Raw genomic sequence first — 21659 nt, forward strand, 5'->3', positions numbered from 1 at the left:
AATATAATCAACCCACTTAACTGGAGACTATACTTTGACAACATTATATTTAAATCATGATTACATTTAAACCTATGAGAGAGTCTCTGCCCTAAATATGTGTGTTGGGAGAAGCTCAGGATCAGGGTCAGAAATACTGGAGTTCTAGTTACACATCCCCTATTTATAAGCCCAACCACTCTGAGACTCAAGTCTATCGTCAGGAAAAGGGCCTCGCCTTGCTATCTCATGGAGTTTGGTTGAAACCAAATGATAAAATGTACATAGACACCCTTTTAAATTCTAAGCTCTATATAAATGGGCAGCATTAACCCCTTGGCCTTTGCTAAATCAATTATTTCTTCTTACTGCCAAATTATTTGTTTTCTTTCTTTCCTTCTTTGCCACTCATTTTTACTTAACGAAACTTTCTGATCGAAAGTTTAGAATCTGATTTGGAGTTTGCTGGTAGAGGCAGTTTCAACAACATCAAAGTGGTTGAATCACGCACCAAAATCTATCGCTGTGTCATATAATAATAAGTAGCATGAAATTATACAACTAAAAAAGACCAGGCCATCATTCTGTGCAATGGATTCTAAACAATGATTTGGATGTGAGAAGCCCTTGGTTCAAACAAAATCCAATGTGGAAACCAATATAAAGATGGGGGCAGAGGAGTCCCAGCTGAAGTGGGCGTGGAGTTCTGGGGAACTTGCAGGGGCTCCACAAAGTCTCCCTTGCACCTCAGAACACCCCTGGACACACTGTTCTTGAGGCTCATAGAGGGGAGTGCGTAGGTGGAGTCCTGTGTTGATGGTAATGAGGCAGAGCCCCCAAGAGATGCTCAAATGCTCTGCTCCGCAAGGCAGGGGAATGTGTGATGTGATTTAGAATAATGATTACTGAAATGTTCAAATATGAGAAATACTGTCTTTTGAAGAATGTGGTTTTCATTTTCCTAATAAAACACCCTGCAATGCCTGAATTTTGATGATGACAGATAAAAATGGTGATGGCCATCCTATGCTGTGGAAAAGGTAGGAAGTCACAGTGGGAGTGGGAGTTATACAAAAATAGGCTATGGCTTATAACATTGGGGTATCATAGAAGGGATTAGCCACAAAGTAGAGCTAATCTATAATTCAGAAGTGTACTTTGAACTTCAACATAATGTTGAATTGCTTCATAAAATGACTACAAGTGGAAAAAATGTGCTTTATAATATGAAAGAAACAATAACTTTTACAATACTGCTTAATGCTGAATCCACATTGAAAATGTTTTAACACTCAGCTACTGTCTGGTCTGTTTCATATCTAGTTTAGTTCAAAGAGATCATATGTCCATTTTTAGTAGACTTGTTAATTTTTTTAAAAGTTTGAATTTGTTCACTGGCTTAAATATTGTGGTTTGGGATTGAACATAATAAAAATCATTGAATAAAATGTTCAAATACTGGAATGTGAAATAAATCCAGAAACATATTTGCCAATATAAACAACGTATCATTTAAAAAATAATTTTAAGTATTTGTAATGCAAGTTTCAGGCATAAGTAAAATATTTTAGGTCAGCACATTGATTTAATTTCTGTTCTGTGGTACTTTAATAGTTAGGTGAAACTCAGTCACTGAAACCCAGTAATGTAACAAGAAAGAAGTTTTTTAATTATCTTAATCCTACTTGCAACTAATCTTACAACTAAAAACCACCTGTATAATCCATTTGTAACACAAAATAGTATCTTCAAAAGCTGTAAATACAGTAGTGGAAAGTTAAATACCAAGTGTGAATTAGGCCTTTGATATTTATAATATTTGTACATATTTTGATACAGGATTATTTGAGAAACATAAAAATATTCTCTGATGTTCTTAAAGTATTTACATCTTACAATTTTAAGAGTTGAAAAGGTACACTACATCAGCAGTCATCTCTTTCTTACAAGGAAATAAAACAAGTTATCATGAAATAAGTTTATAATCTCTTAATGTCATAATTAATAAGTAATACTAAATTGTAACAGCTTATTCTTTTTCTTTTGAAAAACTGTAACAGGGGAAAGAGTAATGCCGGATGAGGTATTTGGATCTAAGACACAGTAATCTAACTCAGTTTCCCTTTGCCAAAAGTTTCAGACCCAAAGTTTGCGTCTGTCAGACCAACACAGAAAGTCCCAGCTCTGGAGAGGGATCGTCAGCATCACCCTGATTGAGGGACGGGCCCTCAAGGCCATGGACTCCAACGGGCTGAGCGACCCCTACGTGAAGTTCCGCCTCGGGCATCAGAAGTACAAGAGCAAGGTAGCCACGTTTCCGTGATGCTCCTGTCAACATGCAGGGGCACTGGTGGGTTAATGACTGTGCTTCGGAAAAGGAAATCAATCACTAGATAATTTTTAAAATGTTTAATAGACCTTCTCTGAACACTATACATCATGTCAGAAAACCAGACTGACTGTTGTGTTGCAGGCCTGCCTTTACGTGCAGGTGGCCTCGGGTAAACTACTTCACTCCTTCACGTCTCAATGTCTTCATCTATAACACAGTAATAATAAAAGGAACCATCTCTCGGCATAACTGTGAGGACTGAAAAAACATCTACAATCCACAAAAAAATAGTTGCTGCCTGTCACATAAAATGCTCAGAGAGTACTGGCTGTTATTCTTATTATAAGCAGTGCTGGTGTCAGTCGTGCAAAGGACATTATTTTACATGCCTTCGAATTCTTTGTGCCTTGCTCTGAGTCGTTTTATTCAACTTGATTTTCACCAATATGAGTTGCAATTTTTTGAAATGTATTCAGAAAACATGACAAGCAGTGTGCCATAGGGCATGTTACTTTGTCTCTCCCTGACTCAATTTCCCCATTTGTAAAAATGACAAAATAATGACTACCTAACAACATTGTTTAGAAGATTAAGTGAATATAAGTTATGTGTGTAAATGCCTAGAGCATCATCTTGCCTGTTATAAGCACTCAGTAAATGTTAGTAGCAGAAGGAAAAGGAGGAATAACAACAGTAGTAGTAAGTACGTTACTACCATGCTAGCAGTAACAATGTGCTAACTAATACTAACGTATTAGTGGTAGAAGCAGTAATAATGAGTAACAGTCGTCATGGCTACATTTTGGTCTGATCTGTGCTATATCCAACTATGACTTCACTGGTTAGTTTTTACTGCAGACTTCATAGATGTCTTAGGACCATTGATCATATCCATTCTGTAATAAAGACCACATTCCACTGTGGTGGGAATTCCCTTGCCCGGGTGTCATCATTTTTATGTGTTTTTGATAACCATCCTGCCCGGGACCCTTCCAGCCCAGGAGGTTTTCATTAGTATTTAAGGTAGTCAGAAACATCATGGAGCAGATCTGATAGTCAGCAGTGAGTGCGGCCAACAGGCCCGTGGGAGGCCACGTGGAGTGCCCACACGGAAAGGGAAGATACAACTTCTGATCCGAAGGAAATCACACAGGGAGGACAATCCTACTGAAAAGTTACTGTTTATGGCCAGATAAGTAAAACAGACCACTCCCCAAAATGCCATAGGAATTCATCTGAGCCAATTACAAGACATTTGACTTGTCATAGCATTTATTAAATGCCATCTATTTTTTTCTTGCCGTCAGGCTTAATAACATTTTAATGTAGCTATTGATTCCCAAAATAGGTACCTATGGCCACTTCTATCTTGTCCTTTCTCAATTAACACCATTTCCATGTTCTAGCAGGCTTAAAACATTACTTATCATTATAGTCCTGCTCTTTAGGTATGAAATATAAAATCCAGCTATGGACACATGTCTCTCTTTGCTCTTTCTTTCCATGATGTATAGTTGATTAATTTCAGATCATGAACTTTAAAAACTGTGATTCATTTGCATTACCTTTGCACATAACATACTTCATTGCTTTCAAACTCTTTACATCTGAAGCTCTGTCCTACATTAAAGAGGGAAAAGGCCACTGCACACCTTCCTGTTAAAAAGAAAGAACAGGGAAACAAATACAAATGTCGTTTAACCCGATGGTGAGTGGAATTTTAAGACACATCAGTCTCTTTCATTTGCTCATGGATTCTACCAGGAGTCTTATCTGAATACTCGAAGAAACAGAATTGCATTTTGTGTTCTGTGTATAAACTAAGTATCTCTTGCTATACACACACACACACACACACACACACAGACGTATGTATGTCCACGTCCAAATGTATCTGTGTATATTCATGTACATATATTCATTTATTAATATACAAACATGTTTGCCATGTGGTTTTAGGGGAAGAGTCCTGAAGCTCTAAAGACTTTGGGAGTTACAGGTTAGATATCAAAACACACTAGCCTTAGGTGGGTCACTTAAACTCTAGGTTTCACTTTCTCTCTCTATAAAATGGGAATAGGGGGGCTTCCTATTTGGATTCCCCACCCCTGTGGCCAGAGGTTCTGTTCTCCGTCCTTCACTTATCATGCTTTTCAGTCTTTCTCTCTGTCAATAAACTCTATCCTGTCACTTAAAAAAAGAAGGTGGGACTAGTACATAAGGGCTGCAACCTAAGTAAAAGTTTGCCTGACACGCCAGAGCTGCTTATTTTTTTCTGCTCCTTTCGAACTCCATTGGCTGCTTTTCTTGTGCTCAGCTCAGGGGTTCCAGGGTGTGGGGAGCACTGGAAGAACAACAGACAGGAACTCTGAGGCTCTCCCCCTCCTGCTGGGAGGAGCTGCTGTCCTACGAGTTGTGTCTCCAGGCATGAAATGTGTTTATGGAAAACAAAGCTGGTATTTCACAGCGAGCTGTTTAATTTATAGACTGTTTACCTTTTCTATATATTTCTCGTCTATTATTTAAGATAGTTAAGGGGTGCCTTTTGACTTGGGGGACACATCCTTTAGAGTTCATGTAGCCATTATGCAGGAAAGATGCTGGAGATGTCCCAGTTCCATTACTTCTGGAATGTTTTGTTCTGATACTACACTTACATTCTTTTTTAGATACTGTTCCCCCCCCCACAAACAGCTTTTATTGGAACAAAAGACACTTGATTAAGTGTCTCAAGTTACTTTTTTAAAGCTGCTAGCTGTAAGGTAATAATGAAATTTTTGTTTTCCAGATTATGCCCAAAACTCTGAATCCTCAATGGAGGGAACAATTTGATTTTCATCTCTATGAAGAAAGAGGAGGAATCATTGATATCACTGCTTGGGACAAAGATGCTGGGAAAAGGGATGATTTCATTGGCAGGTTTGTACAAGCTGGTAATTTTGGTTTGCTCCAGAAAGAGTGAAATTTTGTTGAGAGAATATTTTCCATAAGTCTTGTTGATCTTTACTGTCAAAGAAAGGAATCACACTGTGGTAAGAAAACTGAGAAATAGGTTCAAAAACTGACCAGCAGGTAGCAGTTTTGACCAGTTGATGGACACAGGCTATCTGAATTTGATATCCAGAATTTTCTCCAGATGTCAGAAACATCATGCATAAAAGTTATGGGAGTTGAGAAAGAGGAATTTCATCTGATACAAGATACGTGAAGGAACAAAGAGCATATTCAGAGTCTGGAAAGTCATCTTAGAGAATATTTATTTTCACAAATCATATTGTGACTATAAAATGAATTATTTTCAACAACTCCCTATGAGGTAGCGAATCTTTGTAGTCTCCTAGGAGTCCATGAATCTGGAAAGAGTTCCCCTGTCCTCGTGAAGGCAGCCTGTAAATGGGGCAGATCCATGTTACTCTGATCACGCAGTGAACAAAGGAGGATTCTGAGGCTTACGTGGCGTTTTCCCATGAGTCTAGGTTATCTTGAATGACTACTTGAGTCATATTAATTATTTTCTTATTTTAAAGCCTATTTTTACATTTTTCAGTAGTTACATATGCACCTTTGCAGCACAATGAAACCTGCCAATATGAGATAAATCATGGTGTACCAAAGAATTTGTTCATTAAAAAAAACTCTTTTCTTGTTGTAGTTCACATGAATTCCAAGTCTTTAAACATACAGCCTGAAGAAAATTTATACATGCTAATAGTAAAGGGAATTTTACTCTAGAAAAGTAAGAACAGGAATCAAATCCAACATATTTATCTCTTCAGTTTTTTATGATTCTGTTATAAACATGTATGTCTTAAGCAATTGTTTTCTTCATAGGATTACAAAGTAAGAGTTCAAAGATGAGTTGTAGCTAAATTTTAATATTTTACTTATAAAAGGATGTTGGAAATACACTACTGTAATCTAATCCTATGTTACATTTCAATCCTTTTTAAAGCTTGTGTATATATTTTTTCCCTTCCTTAAAACACAATTTTTAGAGTTTTGTTTCTTTTTTTTTTGTAAAGACAGAGTCTCACTTTGTCAGTAGAGTGCTGTGGTGTCACAGCTTACAGCAACCTCCAGCTCTTGGGCTCAGGCAATTTTCTTACCTCAGCCTCCCAAGTAGCTGGGATTACAGGCGCCCACCACAACGCCTGGCTATTTGTTTTGTTGCAGTTTGGCTGGGGCCGGGTTTGAACCCACCACCCTTGGTACATGGGGCTAGCACCCTACCCACTGAACCACAGGTGCCACCCCAATTTTTAGAGTTTTCTTAAAATTTTTATCTTCTTCTCTTTGGGATATACCACTAGCTTAAATAGTGGTATGCATCTGTTAATACTTTAAATATATTTCATTGTAATTGTATATTCATGATTCTATCTCTCTTAATAGTCCATAAGCTCTTGCAAGGAGGTTCTATCTAACTATTCCTTAAATAATTAATTTACTTTGATAGTTTATAGCAACATCAGTTATATTTGGTGACCACAGGATAATAAGAATGGTGGTCATGTGAAGCTTGCTAACTCAATCTCATTACTTGGTACTCAAGCCTTCTTGTAAAATAATGAAGGGGACTAGAAAATAGACTGGCTTCCTGTACTTCTATGTACAGGTTACATAAAGGCTTTTTCATCCCATTTTCTACATTTATTTTCATAATTACAGATGTCTTTTTATATATTTTTTTCTTTGAGAAGAATTTCCAAATTTAGAAATTATGAAAATTTCTCAGCCCACTTGGTACTGACCTTTCCCTTTTCCTCACTTGATAATATTAGTAGTTCTTCAATGGCAGAAACAGTTACAGAGAGGGGACCTGTTCATCCCACTTCACCTTATTTCCATATTTTAGCAAACTTTGAGAGAAGAGTGACAAATAGATGGATAGAAGATCAGAAGAATCATAGGAATTTTTCTAGATACCTGTGAAAGCAAAGAAATTCATATGAAGTTGGAAAAATAGAAGAGATCCCTTTTTGGTCATATGCCGAACACCATTATCTATTTAGGCTCAAATTTTATAGCACAGTGGTAGACAAGACAGCTCTCAACTATTTGTTTAAACCACTTTGCACAATGAAGGGAATGAGTGTTGCATTTTGAGATAATGGAAGATAAGCAGCATAAACGTGTAGTATATTTCTAAATTTAACAAAGGTACCTGTTGTAGAGAGAGGAAATGACTAAGGTTAATCATTATTTCAAAGTTATTAGCTTGAATAAGTTTCCCAATAGCACTGGAAATCTTGTCCAACTTTCTGCTTGTAGGTAAGTCGTGTTTATTTGAAGGTTGCACAGTAAGAGTAGAGATAAGGCAGATTATAATAGAATTACTAAATTCTGAGAAGAGTTTAAAAGTAAATTGACTTACCTTCCAATTAAATTTGAGTTCTCAAAGAAACAAGAGTAAAACTGTCAATGTGATCTTTTGTCTGCAAAATGCTATCATTGTAGCTTTCTATGTCTATTACTTTAGATATTAGAGACTATTCTGAGAGTTGGCTGGTGGTTGCTAAGTAAATTTAAAGTTGGTCATGGAAGGTAATACTATTCCTTCCATGGCTGATAACTTTTTGAAAGGGTACTAAGTCCCAAATTTGAAAACACTTATATAAATGAGATTATCTATACAGGAGAGTTTCTTATGCTATAGTTTTGTTATTATCCACTTTATTTTCCATTTGGGGTCATGTAGAATGATTTTCGAAAAGGCGTTTTGTGAATACAAACTAAATAAAAGGATTTGCTTTTTTGTTTCCTTATAAAAGCAAGACTGGCTATGAATGAGAGAACCAGTTGTAAATCCAGAGTGTCAAAACAATTAAAACTAGTTTAGCACTGAACATTCCCTACTTCCATTCTTACTTGAACCCACTCAAAGTCAGACTTTTGCCCTGAACAGTCCATCAAAACTGCTCTTGTCAAGGTCACCAGTGACCAAGTTGTTTAATTCAATGGCCAGTGACCAATCTTCATGCTGTCCCGATCCGGCCGCATGCTGGGCCGGCCCCGTCACTTCCCTTCTTGAAACACTTTCTCTTTGCCTCCTAGGACACTGCACTCTCTTTGCTGTCTCCTGACCTCACTGTGTGCTCCTTCTGGGTCTGCACAAACTTTTTCTCACCTGCCTTATCTTGTAGCTCTGGAGAGCCTTGGAGCTCATTCTTTGGCCCTCTTACTCCCAGGGTGACTTCATCCTTTCTTATGCCTTCCACACGCTCTGGAGAAGTGATTTTCGACTGGTGTACTGCAAAAAAGGTTTAAAGATCATTAATTAAATTATTTTTGAAAGAAGTTCAAAACGCAGAATATACACACAGATACACACAGCACATACATATATATTTGTTTGTTTTTGTTTTGAGACACAGTCTCTGTCACCCTAGGCTAGGGTGCCATGATGTCATAGCTCATAGCAACCTCCAACTCCTGGGCTCAAGTAATCCTCCTGCCTCAGCCTCCCAGGTAGCTGGGATGGGACTACGGGTGCCTGCCCGAACGCCCGGCTAATTTTTCCATTTTTAGTAGAGATGAGGTCTCACTCTTGGTCAGGCTGGTCTTGAACTCCTGAGCTCAGGCAATCTACCCATCTCAGCCTCCCAGAATGCTGGGATTAGAGGAGTGAGCCCACAACCTCTTTATTATTTTTTCACTCTCTCTTTTTTTTTTTTTGTAGAGACAGAGTCTCACTTTACTGCCCTCGGTAGAGTGCCATGACGTCACACAGCTCACAGCAACCTCCAGCTTTTGCACTCTTTTTTTTTAATCAACATAATTTGAGTATGCCACAGAAGTTTAACTATAGGTTCAAGTGTGCCATGAGATTAAAAAGATTGAAAAACACTGTTCTAGAAGTGGACAACTAGGCCTGTACAGCCCCACTCTATAGCCTTCTCTGAACTCCAGATTCCTAGACCCGACGGCCTATTGGGCATCACCACTTGGATGTCCGATAGGTTTCTCAAACTTCTGACCTGCAGTCCAGGCTTCTCCCTTATTTGTTACCAACACCAAAAATCTTGGATTTGTTTTTGATTCCTTTTTTTTTCTTTCACTTTCATCAACTCCATCAGCGACCTGGTGCTTTTTCCTTCAGATCATTTTCGGAATTCACTACCTCTCATCATGTCTATCATCATAATTCTGGCTGAAGCCACCGACAGCTTTCACGTGACAAGAACAACAGCCTCTTGCTCTTCCTTCCACACTTTCTCCCCCACAGCAGTCTATTTCCAACATAGCAGCTGGAGTAATATCTGCACGGATTTTTAAAATATAAATAAAATAATTTAACGCCACTGCTCAAAACCCTTCAATTGTTTTGCGTTGTAATCTGGGCAAAATCAAAGTCCTTACAGTGGCCATGAACGCTTGGCAGGGCATGGCCCTGCTACCCCTACCCTGCACTTCTGCTGTTCTATCTCCCCCGCTGTCTCCCCACCACACTGCCTCTGGCTGACCAGGACGCTTCCCTCCATCCAGCACCCTCTCTTCAGGAATCCACCTGCCTGCAGTTTCTTCACCTTCTTTAAGTCTGCAAAACACGACATCAGGGAGGCATCCACACTGAGTCTATTTTACCTTGAACCTCCTCTCCCCCATTCTGCTGTGAGTTTGCCACTGATATAATCCCCATTTCATATACACTAGATATAAGTTCCATGAAGCAGGAATTTCTAAATATTTTGTTCACTGAAGCATCCTTAGGACATAGACAAGTATATGGCACATAATAAATACTCAATAAATATTTGTGGGGTTTGACCATAAACCTGATGCTTGACTTAATACTGGAAGTTATATGGCTCTTTATTCTCAAAATGCACACTGATCTGACACCATGCATCAGTGAAAAGGCAATTAGAAGAACACGACTTAGTGGAAAGTGCAAAGTTTCATTCAGTGGCATTGTGGAAAGATGTTTGAGAATAATGCAAAAGAGAAGAATTAATGCAGCATAAAGGTCTATTCCTTTTACTTAAAAAATGATAAAATGTATTTGGGAAAAAAATAAGCCCATACATTTACCAACATGCTTATATCATAACTTTTTTATCATTATGATATCTAGGTTGTTAAATTTTACCCAAAAATTAATTTACCATGAATGGAAAGAAATAATAATGATGATGCTCTGCAGGGCCCTATTACGTGGTGACAAGGGTACCTCATATTATACCAACATCGCGGATGAAAACGGAGAGCTGAAGGAGGCTCAGAGGTCGCATAGCTAGTCTGCAATTGAGGTGGTCGACCTGAGGCTTAAACCGAGGTCTCCTGACCCAAAAGTCCATGCTATTTTCCCACAATCTATTTAGTGTGTTTTCTTGAAGCCATTGAGTGCTCCACAACATGCCAAGTATTTGGTAAACCAACTTAGGTGCTACGCAGCACCATGTTGTAACTTTGAACAACACAGTCTACCTGTTGCTGAACTACAGATTTCAAGCGAAGGTGGAATGATGTCAATCTGCATGTAATTATTTAACTTTCTGATCACCTGCATTTTGGCAGTGAAGACGGACTGCCACCTTCACGATAATCACCTAATAAATCCTCATGATTTTTATACTTTTATGCAGAACAGTAATCTGAACAAATTGGCTGCTGACAGCTGCAGTAAATTGCCAAGAATGAGTGCTGTCAGAGCACAAGTTGTTTTTATGAACGTGAGGAGTAAGTAAATCCTGTGTCAGGCAATTTTATTCAGTTGGAGTTATTTGCAATCCAATATAGCAAGATTTATAGCATTATTTATTAGTGTGCAAAATGCTTGTTTATCTTTAAAGTGGCATTGATTTGGGGTACGTATATCTCAAGTTAGTAAATTGCTACTGACTTTGTTTGCTATATTGTTCTAAGGGTCCAGCCATGGGTCCTACCCTCAACAACATGCTACAAATGTAAGCTAGACAGCTCAATTTTAACAAAAATTTTATGAATTAGATATGATAAGAAAAACTTACTCTAAAATAATTGAGTTCTGGGTGAAGAACAAAAGCTTTCAAATTCTACAGCCATAATACCAAATCTATGCTCTGTACTTAGTGCCGAGGAGAAGAGAATGTGGTGCTCCCGTGTCTGTTCAGGGTTAGTGTGGCAAATGAGGGGAGCAGCTTCAGTTTTGATTTTAACCAAAGTAATGAATTTTTAAGGTTGAAAGCCAGTACTTACAAGCATTTGATACTCTATAGATTCTGATTTGAAATATTTCTTGTTTGTGATACAAAGACTTCAATGATTCTTTGAGAGGAAGAATTCTACTGCATTATTCATTTGGAAACACAGACAATTCCAAAGTGAAGGAAGTTTTTTAAAAGTTAAATCATTACATTTTATGATTTTTCTTACTAGAGATTGAGTGCAGTATTTCATCGGGGAAATAAACACTATTTAAATGAATGTGTCATTGATTTTTGCCTTGGTTTTTCATAGACTCGAACTAAACCAAATGCATTAAGATTTTAATTACTTTTCTTTCATAAGTTATTGATGATTTTTTCTCAGTGATTTTTTCACAGGAAGATTATACTTATTGCAATATTTCTTAAAGAATTGGCAAATTTTCCAAAGACAGTGTCCACACGCTGTCCTATGTGTATTGAATAACTTTGCTTCAAGTCCACGAATCACAGAGAATTCCCAGGTCTGCAGAGGTGTGTTCTAATAAAGCAGTCTCCCCAGAGACAGCTGAGCAGCGGCTTCTGGCAACAGAAAGGCAGGAACAGCAGTTAGCTCTTAGATAAGAGTAAAAACTTGCATAATCATGGAACTTGAAAACACTTTAGCGGTTACATATTGAATTCTTTAAAATGCAGATATTCTAAGGAGTTATGTATTATATTAATTTATAACATAAGGTGTTCTAAAACATCATGTATTATCATACTAATGTAAAATAGCTCTCACATACCAAGAAATCTTAAAAATCTTCATAAAATTTATGGTTACATGGGCGGTGCCTGTGGCTCATTCGGTAAGGCACCAGCCCCATATACCAAGGGTGGCGGGTTCAAACCCGGCCCCGGCTGAACTGCAACAACAACAAAAAAATAATAATTTATTGCTACATTTAATACAAATTATGTAAAATTTTGTTTCCAAACATTTCTCCACCCCACAGAGGCTGGTCCTCCCTATTCTGAATGTTGCACTTTTTTAAGTGTCATGCTAATCATGAGAACTTCAAAATATCGTGAGTTAATATGTTAAGATGTACCACACTGTTAGAAGTTCACTGCTAAAGGAAGCAGATGTAAATTTCTGTTGCAGATATTCTTCTTGATGATTTTGGAGCATTCCGGCTGGATCCCAGCCTACAGCCCTTGGGCTGGGAATCATAATGTGGCCTCAGAGCCCAAGCAGGCTCTTCGGATTCTTGTTTATCATTGCAGTTCACTTGTGCTGGTTCAATTAGCATTACCTTCCATCCACACTTCCTTTACTCGGATTTTTTTTTTTTTTTTTTTGGAGACAGAGTTTCACTTGTCATTCCCTGTAGAGTACTATGGTGTCACAGCTCACAGCAACCTCAAACTCTTGGGCTTACATGATTCTCTTGCCTCAGCCTCCCAGGTAGCTGGGACTACAGGTGTCCACCAGAACACCTGACTATTTTTTTGTTGTAGTTGTCATTGTTTTTTAGCAAGCCTGGGCTGGGTCTGAACCCGCCAATCCTGGTATATGTGGCCAGCATCCTGGCCACTGAGCTATGGGTGCTGAGCCCCTTTCCTGGGATCTTTTAAAGCTAATTTTCCATTTTGTGAGGATGAGGTTAGTTAAAGCTAGATCATATAATCTGTAAGTCCACTCAACAGGTATGTATGCGCTGCAGTGCAGAGAAGGCGCCCACTTGGTGCTTGGTGGTGGCCACGTTCCTGCCGTGTCCTGGGGCCACGTGCGATGTTGCAGAGGAATGGGCCTCCAGTGTTAATGCAGATGGCGCACATTGATGAGGGCTCACTTCTGCCTTATCTTTAAATTAAAAAATGATTCCAAATAGTTCTAACGTTTACTCCCTGTAGCCCAGGACACCTGTACATTTACACGCAGGGTGCTAATCACAGACTAAGAAAAGGCAATGAGAAGTCTGAGAGTTTTTTTCCTTAAACTTGTAAGGGAATGCCACTAAATAAAGATGCCAATATTCCTTTCACGTGGTTAAATAATTCAAGGGCATGTGTGTGCATGCATGTATTTTTTTAATGCAAAAGACTTCAAGCTTTGATATGGAAGTTAGGACAGTTCAAGTCCTTGCCATTACTTAATTTCTCTGAGCCTTAATGTCTCCATTTGTGGAATGAAGGAAAGTAGATCTGAAATCTTCAGATTTGAATCTGTTTTGATTATTCAATTGATTGATTGATTGAGTTGGTTTTGGTACAGATAGTTTGAATTCTCCAACATCAAACAAAGGCAGATGTGATAGCGTAACTAGATATATGGACATAGCACTTTCAACTTTCCAAAGTGCTTTTCATCTACTATTGCTGTGTTCTTACAACTCCATCCAAACAGCAGGCATATTTTAAAAACAAATTTCCATTTGATAAATGAGGAAAGTCGGAGGCGCGAAGAGTCTAAGAGACTTAGTTAATAACACCATTCCAATGAGTAATTGAGTTTTATCAAAATTTCTAAACCCCTGGATGAGGACTCTGAAGCCAAATAATTTTGTTCAAAATAGCACAGAGTCTGTGGTAATTCTGGAAATAAGAATCTAAGAAACCAGAATGTTGAGGAAGGGGCTGAATCTCCAAAATCTAACCGAGAACCTGCCACATAAACACTTTATAAATAGTTAGGGGGTGAATTAATGAATGAGTGAGTGAAATGAGTGTCAGAGAGGAGCCAAACCACCTTCTAAGCAGACAGCAGACACAGAAGTGGCAGAAGGGGCGCAGTAGGAGGCCTGCCCCCTCGGGCACTGTCACCAACTTTGTTGGCCTCTCCGACCAGAATTTCTTTGTCCATAAGAACTTTAATATCTTTGCACACTGGTTATCTTCCAGAAACTGTGCTAGGTGCTAGGTGCTAAGAACAAGACATTGTCCCTATTTTCCAGGTGTTTTAGCATGTTGAGAAAACTAAGTTATTTCAATGAGAATTGAAAGTGAAAATTGTTCAAGCAAAGAAGGATACATGTATTCCAAGTAGAGGGGACACCTTTTCTAAATATAAAGACACAGGCGAGCCCTTGCAGTGATGTCAGGAGAGTAATAAGCCTTCTGGAGTGACAAGCAGAAAATAGGCATCAGCAAGTGACACACAGACTAGATGGCAGGTCGCCGTTGACTTGCTCAGGATGTCTCATAAGCATGGAATGAGGTCAGGTTGTGCTTTAGACTCCTCAGCTCATTAACCCAGAGGCTGAACTCCATCAGTGGTTGGTGCCTTAGCCCAGGTTCTCTTGACAACAGAGCTGGAGGCAAGGATTAAATGCTGGTGCTTTGCTGAGAGGTACAATCCATGACATCAATGAAGGTGATCCATTGTTAGGAGGCTGCTCACTATTTTCTGTGTCTCAAGGGCATGGCTGGTTGCTTCGCATGCCACTTGTGGACAGGCTACGTGGAGTGTCACATTTTGGAATAGTCTGGAGAGAAAGAGCGTTTGGGAAGTTGTCCTCCCATCTCCTATTCCATTGATAGCGTCCTCCTCACAGGAGACAACTTCTGTATCATTTCACCTGGCTTCTGTGGCTCTTGATCTGGGAGCCAGGCCTATCCCAGTGTGACTTTGTACTCATGTGCAGAAGTGGTCTTGGCAGCCAGAAACTCCAGGCATGTGGCAGCTAAGCTGGACACACACCAGCCACCAAGGACAGAGCCCACTCTTTTGGATGAGTGAGAGACCTACCAGCCCTCAGTAGACCCGCGAGGACCCAAGCAGTCACTTGGTCCTGGTGCGGGGATGGACAGCAGCCCTCCAGGGAGGCCCAGCAAAGCAGCTGAGGCAGGGCAGGGCTAAGGGCCCACATGACCATGGCTCTGGAAGAATCTAGGGCAGTGGTTTTCAACTTTCCTAATGCAACAATGTATTTTCATTGTTACAAAAGGGTCTTGACCCACAGGTTGAGAACCGCTGACCTAGGGAGTACATAAGGTGTGTCAGGTAAGTTTTCAAACTACACACGTGGAACCCCCGATATACCAAAGATGTAAGGGAACCAAAGAGGAGAGTCTATGCCCTCTTCTCTCACACTCGCTCCCATGGACCTTCGAGGCACACCCCAGAGAGCCTTGCACTGTGACTTGAGACTAGATTAGATTAGATGCCTCTCAAACTAACATTCCATCCTTCTTAAAATATGATATTTCATTCCTGTAAGATTAACTTGTTCTTATAGTTTTCTGGCTTGTGGAATTGCAAAGAAAGAGTAAACAGGGCAAGAGTTTAACAAATTGTTGAAATTGGTATTACTGACAATTAAAGGTTCATCTAGTTCAATTAACTCATAATTGCAGGCAAAAAAATTCAAAAGGATGAATTATCTTCAAAAAGGTCAGATAACCAATTAGTAAAAGATACAGGCCCAGAATCAAAGGAATCTGACTCCCAATCCTGAGATCTTTTCTCTGTGTCTGTGTCTGTGTCTGAGAATGTGAATCTGTGAACAGATTTTTAGAGTTCATAAATTTGTTTCAGTTTTTTTTTCATTTTTTATTTTTCCTTTGATAACAATATAAAACTGCTAATGTGTGCCTTTTCTGGACCATTCAGATGACCAGTTAGTACTTCCGTATTAAAAGTATAGTGAATCCTTCCTTTGTTCAAGATATAGAAGTATATAGGTGAGCCAAATACAGGAAAGTCTGCCTCTCCTGCTTAGTCCTGTGTTCATCTTGTAATAGACTGTGTCACACAGTTCCATCTCTGTGTGTATCTGTTCCAGAGCAACAGAGGTAGCATGTGTCTTTTTCTTCACCCAATTCCAGTAATAATTTGATTTGATACTCATCAGTGAACTTTGTCTTCAAGTTAATAAGACATTTTTGCTTTGTTATTGGTGACACTTCATTTAAAATGGCACATTTCTCCTAAGCAGAACTTTTACAAGAATCAGCAATCTCATAACCTCAACAAAGAACTATGAAGTTATTTAGTACTCTCTTGTCCAATATGTTTATGTAAATAGGCATTCTCCACATTAGAATTGTTAAAGTCAAAATTCTGAAACATTAATATAGAACAGAACCTGAGATTATCTATTTCTTTGAATAAATCCAATATTGAAATTTTAGGTATGATGGAAAAGCATAATCTTCCCTCTAAATTTAGATTGCTGATTTAAATTTTTTAGCCTCATAGTTTTCAAAATTCAATTTGTAAATTTCTCTTAGTCATCTTATAAGAGCAATAACTTATAACTTTCTTCCATAGTTTATGTATACTTTAAAAAGCATAAAATAACATAATTTCATACATAGAAGCCGAGATAATTTTGTTTCTTTTAAAAACAAGTACACATACTAGTCAGTTTGAGAACCACTGCTACCAGCACACACTTCCTCCCGGGAGGCACAGTTACTTAATGACAGGATGGTAAAGAAAAGGCCTAGGTCTTAGACTCTAGAGTTCCAGATTCAGGTCCTGCCTGTGTTGATAACAACCTCTATGTTCAGTCATGGAACTTCTCTGGCCCTCAGTTTTCCCATTTTTAAATTAAGGAGATTGCAGGGATCACAAATCTTTATGCATATTGGAACTTAGTAGAGTAATTAAGTGGAAGGCCTAGCTGTAAATAGTAGGCAGTAATGGGAACAGTTAAGAGACATTTGCCCTGTACCCACAATTATTGAGATTCAAAACTATTTTTGAGCACTTAAAGGAAAAACAGCAAATCTGTGGATCAGATTCCTCTGAAAGTTGCCAGTTTGCAATTCCTAAACCATATAATCTTTAGAGTACCTTCCCAACTCTAAAGCTTCAAATGCAGAGATGCTGGCATCTATACAGCCATGCAAAGTGGTGGTAGGTACAGGAGGAAGTCCTCCAGAAGGCTTTGATATGTTTAGTGTTTTATGTAGTAAGAATGCTGAAGCAGCATGTAAAAGAATAAAGCAAGGAAGACTGGGAAATGCATGGTCAACATGAGAGAATAAAAAAAGAGAGGGAGAAAAAGTGAGTGAAAGACGCTTCTTGGTTCCAACGGTATCCAACGAAAAATACTTTCTGAATTATTATCCCTGTTCAGTTCTCTAGTATTATACTCTCAATCCATTCCCATTAAACAAACTACAGGCCAGCATTGTGCCAGGTGTTCGAAAGTTCTCTAAAACATCATATTCAAAATGCATGGTTTTCACAGTTGTATTTTTGCCCTCAATTTATTACAGATGTTATTGACAAGAACTTAATCCCAATTAAAATGAGAATATTAGATAGGGATTTGATAGCTTTTTTTCATCCTCTAGATCAGTGTTTTCAGCCTTTTTTTATATCATGGCACACTTGAACCTATAGTTACACTTCCAGGGTACACTTCAACTATGTTGACAAAAAAAGAGCAAAAAAAAGCATACTCACTGTGCTTTGAACTTCTTCAGGAAATAATTTAATTAATGATCTTTAAAATTTTTCACAACATACTTAAGATCCTCTCATGGCACACCCCATTGAAAATCACTGCTTTAAATGCTGAGGAGAAAGCATGAGAGTATCACATAATAAAAGATACTGTGTTAGCAGAAACAAGGGTTATTCTGTGTACATTCTCCCTTTAGAAAGTGTTTTCTAGACTTGGTACAGATTCTAACTCCTCACTTTTCCAGTAGCACTGCAGACCTTCTGCCACTGAGCAGGGCCATGTCTTTTCATTTTCATATCTTGTGTCAATATTCCTCTTCATCTCCTTTGTGTCTGGTCCCAGACGAGAGGCAAAAATAAAAGATAAATGTTGGTCTTTGGTTCAACTTCTAAAATCACTCATGCTAAAGAGATTTTGAACCCAGCTACAAGCTTCAAGGCTCCATTCATAGGAGTTCAATGTAAAGCATCAAACACCAGACAGACGGAGCGAGGAGCAGAAAGGCGGGAGGCCGCAGCCGGCCGGGACTGACCCCCCACTTCTTCATCTGATAATCGGAGGTCTCCTGTGGTAAACACCATCCGTTCTTGGCCACCCCCTTTCTCTCCTCTATTAGCCTCCTGGTCATCACGTTACCTTTCTCTTCAAAATCAATTGGCATTTTTATGAAAAATGCTTTCGGGGTACTTAGCTCCGAGAGGGGCAGACTGGGCTGGGCGGAGCGCTCCGCTGCCACCTTCCAGGGATTTGCGAGTGTTCATTCAGATTCGTGCAATGTACTATGAACAAATTGCCATGGTTTTAAAACTGCAAACCGTGTGGCGTCGCTATGGTCTGTGTGTGATTGCTTAGCAGTGTTTACGAAGGCGGGAAAATGTCCCCTGTCCTGCAGTCAGGCCGCAGCTCCCGCCGCGCCACCAGCCCTGGACCCAAGTCCTCTCCGCTGCGAGCAGAGGGTGACCTGGACTGTAGTCCCATCTCAGGCAAGTTGTTTGTGCCTTATAAGAAATAAGGAATTATAGACTTTAAGGTAATGAATGTCTAAATGTTGTGAAGAAAGCTGACTTGAAAGTTCCATACTTCCGGTGGTCCAAATAGTGTTCCTATTGATTTATTTTTTACATAGCTCTGAACATCTGTTGATGTGGCCAAAAAAAATTCACTTTCTGATTGGGAACGTTTGTTTGCAGGTGCCAGGTGGACCTGTCGGCCCTGAGCAGAGAGCAGACGCACAAGCTGGAGCTGCAGCTGGAGGAGGGGGCGGGGCACCTGGTGCTGCTGGTCACCCTGACGGCCTCGGCCGCGGTCAGCGTCTCTGACCTCTCTGTCCACTCCCCGGACGACCAGAGCGAGCGGGAGGAGATCCTGAAGAGATACGTACGTATAGAACACGACTCCTCTGGAGTCGTGTGTGACTGGATGTGTGACAGAAGTATGTCTGGGAAGCTGAGTGACAGAAAAGTCAAGAGAAGCAGAGAGCGGAACAGATGCAGACGCCGCGCTGACTTTGGCCGAAGTCCTGTGCAGGACCCTGCGGTCCAGAGCCCCGATGTTCTCCTGACTCTCCCAGAGAAAGTCCTGGATTCGGAGACTGCGCAGTGATCTGACATGCAGGGAACTGCCCAGCAAGGAAGGGAAGTTCACACAGCACTACATCACGGTGAATTCACTGAGTCTGTACCGTGGAGGCCTCCACCTCGCACCAAGTGGGACATGTAGTTAATGGCACTCGCGTCAGTTGGTCGCTTGGTGTCCAGCGAGTTGTCACACTAGTGATCTTTGTTTTCCACTGCCCGGGAGGGCCTCTCATCATTCCTTTAATTTTTTTTTTCATTCAATGTGAAGTAAAATTAAAAGGAAGCTCCCTTCCCTTTTTTTTTTGCTCCCTTCCCTTTTGATCTAACGTGGAGTGATAGGAATAGTGAGTCCGTGAAATAACCACCCTCCTGGAATTCCACCAAACCCACCATCCGCAGCCTCACCTTCCTGGTTCCCGGCGTCTTCCCGCCCTGCAGTTTCCCGACTGGGCACAGGGGGGAGCTCTTACTCCATCGTTTTCCCTCTGTAGAGGCTTGAAAAAGTCAATGCCTCAGCGCCCACGAAGCTGGGAAAAAGGCTTTTCCACTTAAAATTACAAAGCTTGTATTGTACAGTGCTGCTAGGTGCTTGGAAGGCTCCTCTAGACACTCAGCCATGAAACCAAGCTCTGACTAACAAAGAACTGCTTTTTTTTTTTTTTTTTTTGATTTAAAATTTCCTATTTGCTGACTGACATCCCTTTCAATAACTGAATTTAATAAAGATGTACCTTATCAGGCTGTGCAGATAACATGAAGTGCTGGTACTAATGCTCTACAATATTCTTCAAACAGATTAGCAGGACGTGTGCTTCAGCAAATTTATTCTGGCTATCTCCACCGAATCAGCTGTCCGCTAATGCTTGTACAACTCATCCACCAATGTGTTATCATAAACAGCTTAATAGAGGTGACTTAGCAAGGCTAAATAGTCTATATTTTTAAACCACCTAAGATCCTAAGGTATTGTGTGGCATCTTCTAATATATAGTTGCAATTATGAAGATTATTTCATATTTTGGTACCTGCCAAAACATATTCTGTTACCAGAAGTAAGCCTCATGAATTAAAATGATCTTAGAGGAATTAATCCATATTAATATAAAAATTCTTCTAGGAATTATAATACTGTAGTTGATGGTTTAATGTTGTGATATTATCCCATATAGTAAGATGATATTGCTGCCTGAGTAATTAGAAGTAATCTACCTACTATTGATTTTTTTCTTTTCTTTTTTTTTGCTGGATGGACTTCCTTAAATCAGTTATTTTCAGTCAGAATTTGAATATTGTTTCCACGCTTTCTTTCAAATGTTAGTTATTTCAATAAGATGTAAAATGCTATGTGAATGTCTGAGCTATTTCTCAGGTTATATTTTGCTCAATATATTTAAAAGTGAACTGTTTTTTCAGCCCTGAATTTCAGGCAGGGGCCTGTACCTCCCTCTAGAGACATAACTCACTAACAAGCTACTATATGCGACATAGTGCATGTGCTATGATAACTCACAGCAGTACGAGGATAAAGACTTAGGTTTTAGGGCTTCTGTGTGTTTCTTTTTATTATGCAGATTATGAAAAGAGTGAATAAATGCTGTGTCAGTCTGAAATGTGATTTGGAGAGATGTAGAAAGACGTTACTAGTTTGAAGAATTATTTATATGCTTTCCTCTAAGAACATGTGTATTTTTAGGAGTTGAGGTCAAACTTAAGAATTTGATTTGGCACCAGTCATGATCAGGAAAGTGAATGAATTGGCCCTGCTCTGCTGTGAAACAGCCCTGAAAAAGCTCTCTACTGCTGTTGGGAACAGTTCATTGCTAAGCATTGAAGCTCCACAAATTAAACGGGCATTACTATGTGAGCCATTATTTGATCACCACATCCTGAGAAGATGGCTAATTCCATTTTTCTTTTTTTCTTCTTTTGAGGGAGGGCAGGAGGGAAGGTCAGTAGGGGCAGGTAGTAATGGGTGGCAGACCAAGAGCGATTATACGACCTTTTCAGAACGGGTGTGTGGAACCCTTGCTCCCCCTTGTCACAGTTTAAAAACCAGAGGAGCTAGTTTAGAGAAGAAGTTGTTAGCATTCCATTTTTATTATGACATTTCACAGTCATCTGATTTAATGTCCCTTGACCGGATTGTCCACCGTGAGACGATGGGCTTGAAATGTTATTTAGAGCATTGATAAAAGGTGAGCGGTTCTAAGATGACAGCAAGTCATAAGGCTGGTGGTGT

At 39.5% G+C, this 21659-nt stretch overlaps 1 protein-coding gene across 11 annotated transcripts in view; it reads left to right on the forward strand.

Moving 5' to 3' along the window:
• Window positions 1-21659, forward strand: part of MCTP1 (multiple C2 and transmembrane domain containing 1) — a 621784-nt gene that overhangs the window by 392096 nt on the left and 208029 nt on the right. For all 11 annotated transcript variants that reach the window (XM_053586428.1, XM_053586455.1, XM_053586444.1 and 8 more), the window contains 3 exons: window positions 2114-2284; window positions 5100-5230; window positions 19034-19220. In XM_053586428.1, coding sequence (XP_053442403.1) covers window positions 2114-2284; window positions 5100-5230; window positions 19034-19220 — 489 coding nt within the window. The remainder of the gene's footprint in view (window positions 1-2113; window positions 2285-5099; window positions 5231-19033; window positions 19221-21659) is intronic.

This window comes from Nycticebus coucang, chromosome 1, assembly GCF_027406575.1.
Source record: "Nycticebus coucang isolate mNycCou1 chromosome 1, mNycCou1.pri, whole genome shotgun sequence".
NCBI lineage: Eukaryota > Metazoa > Chordata > Mammalia > Primates > Lorisidae > Nycticebus > Nycticebus coucang.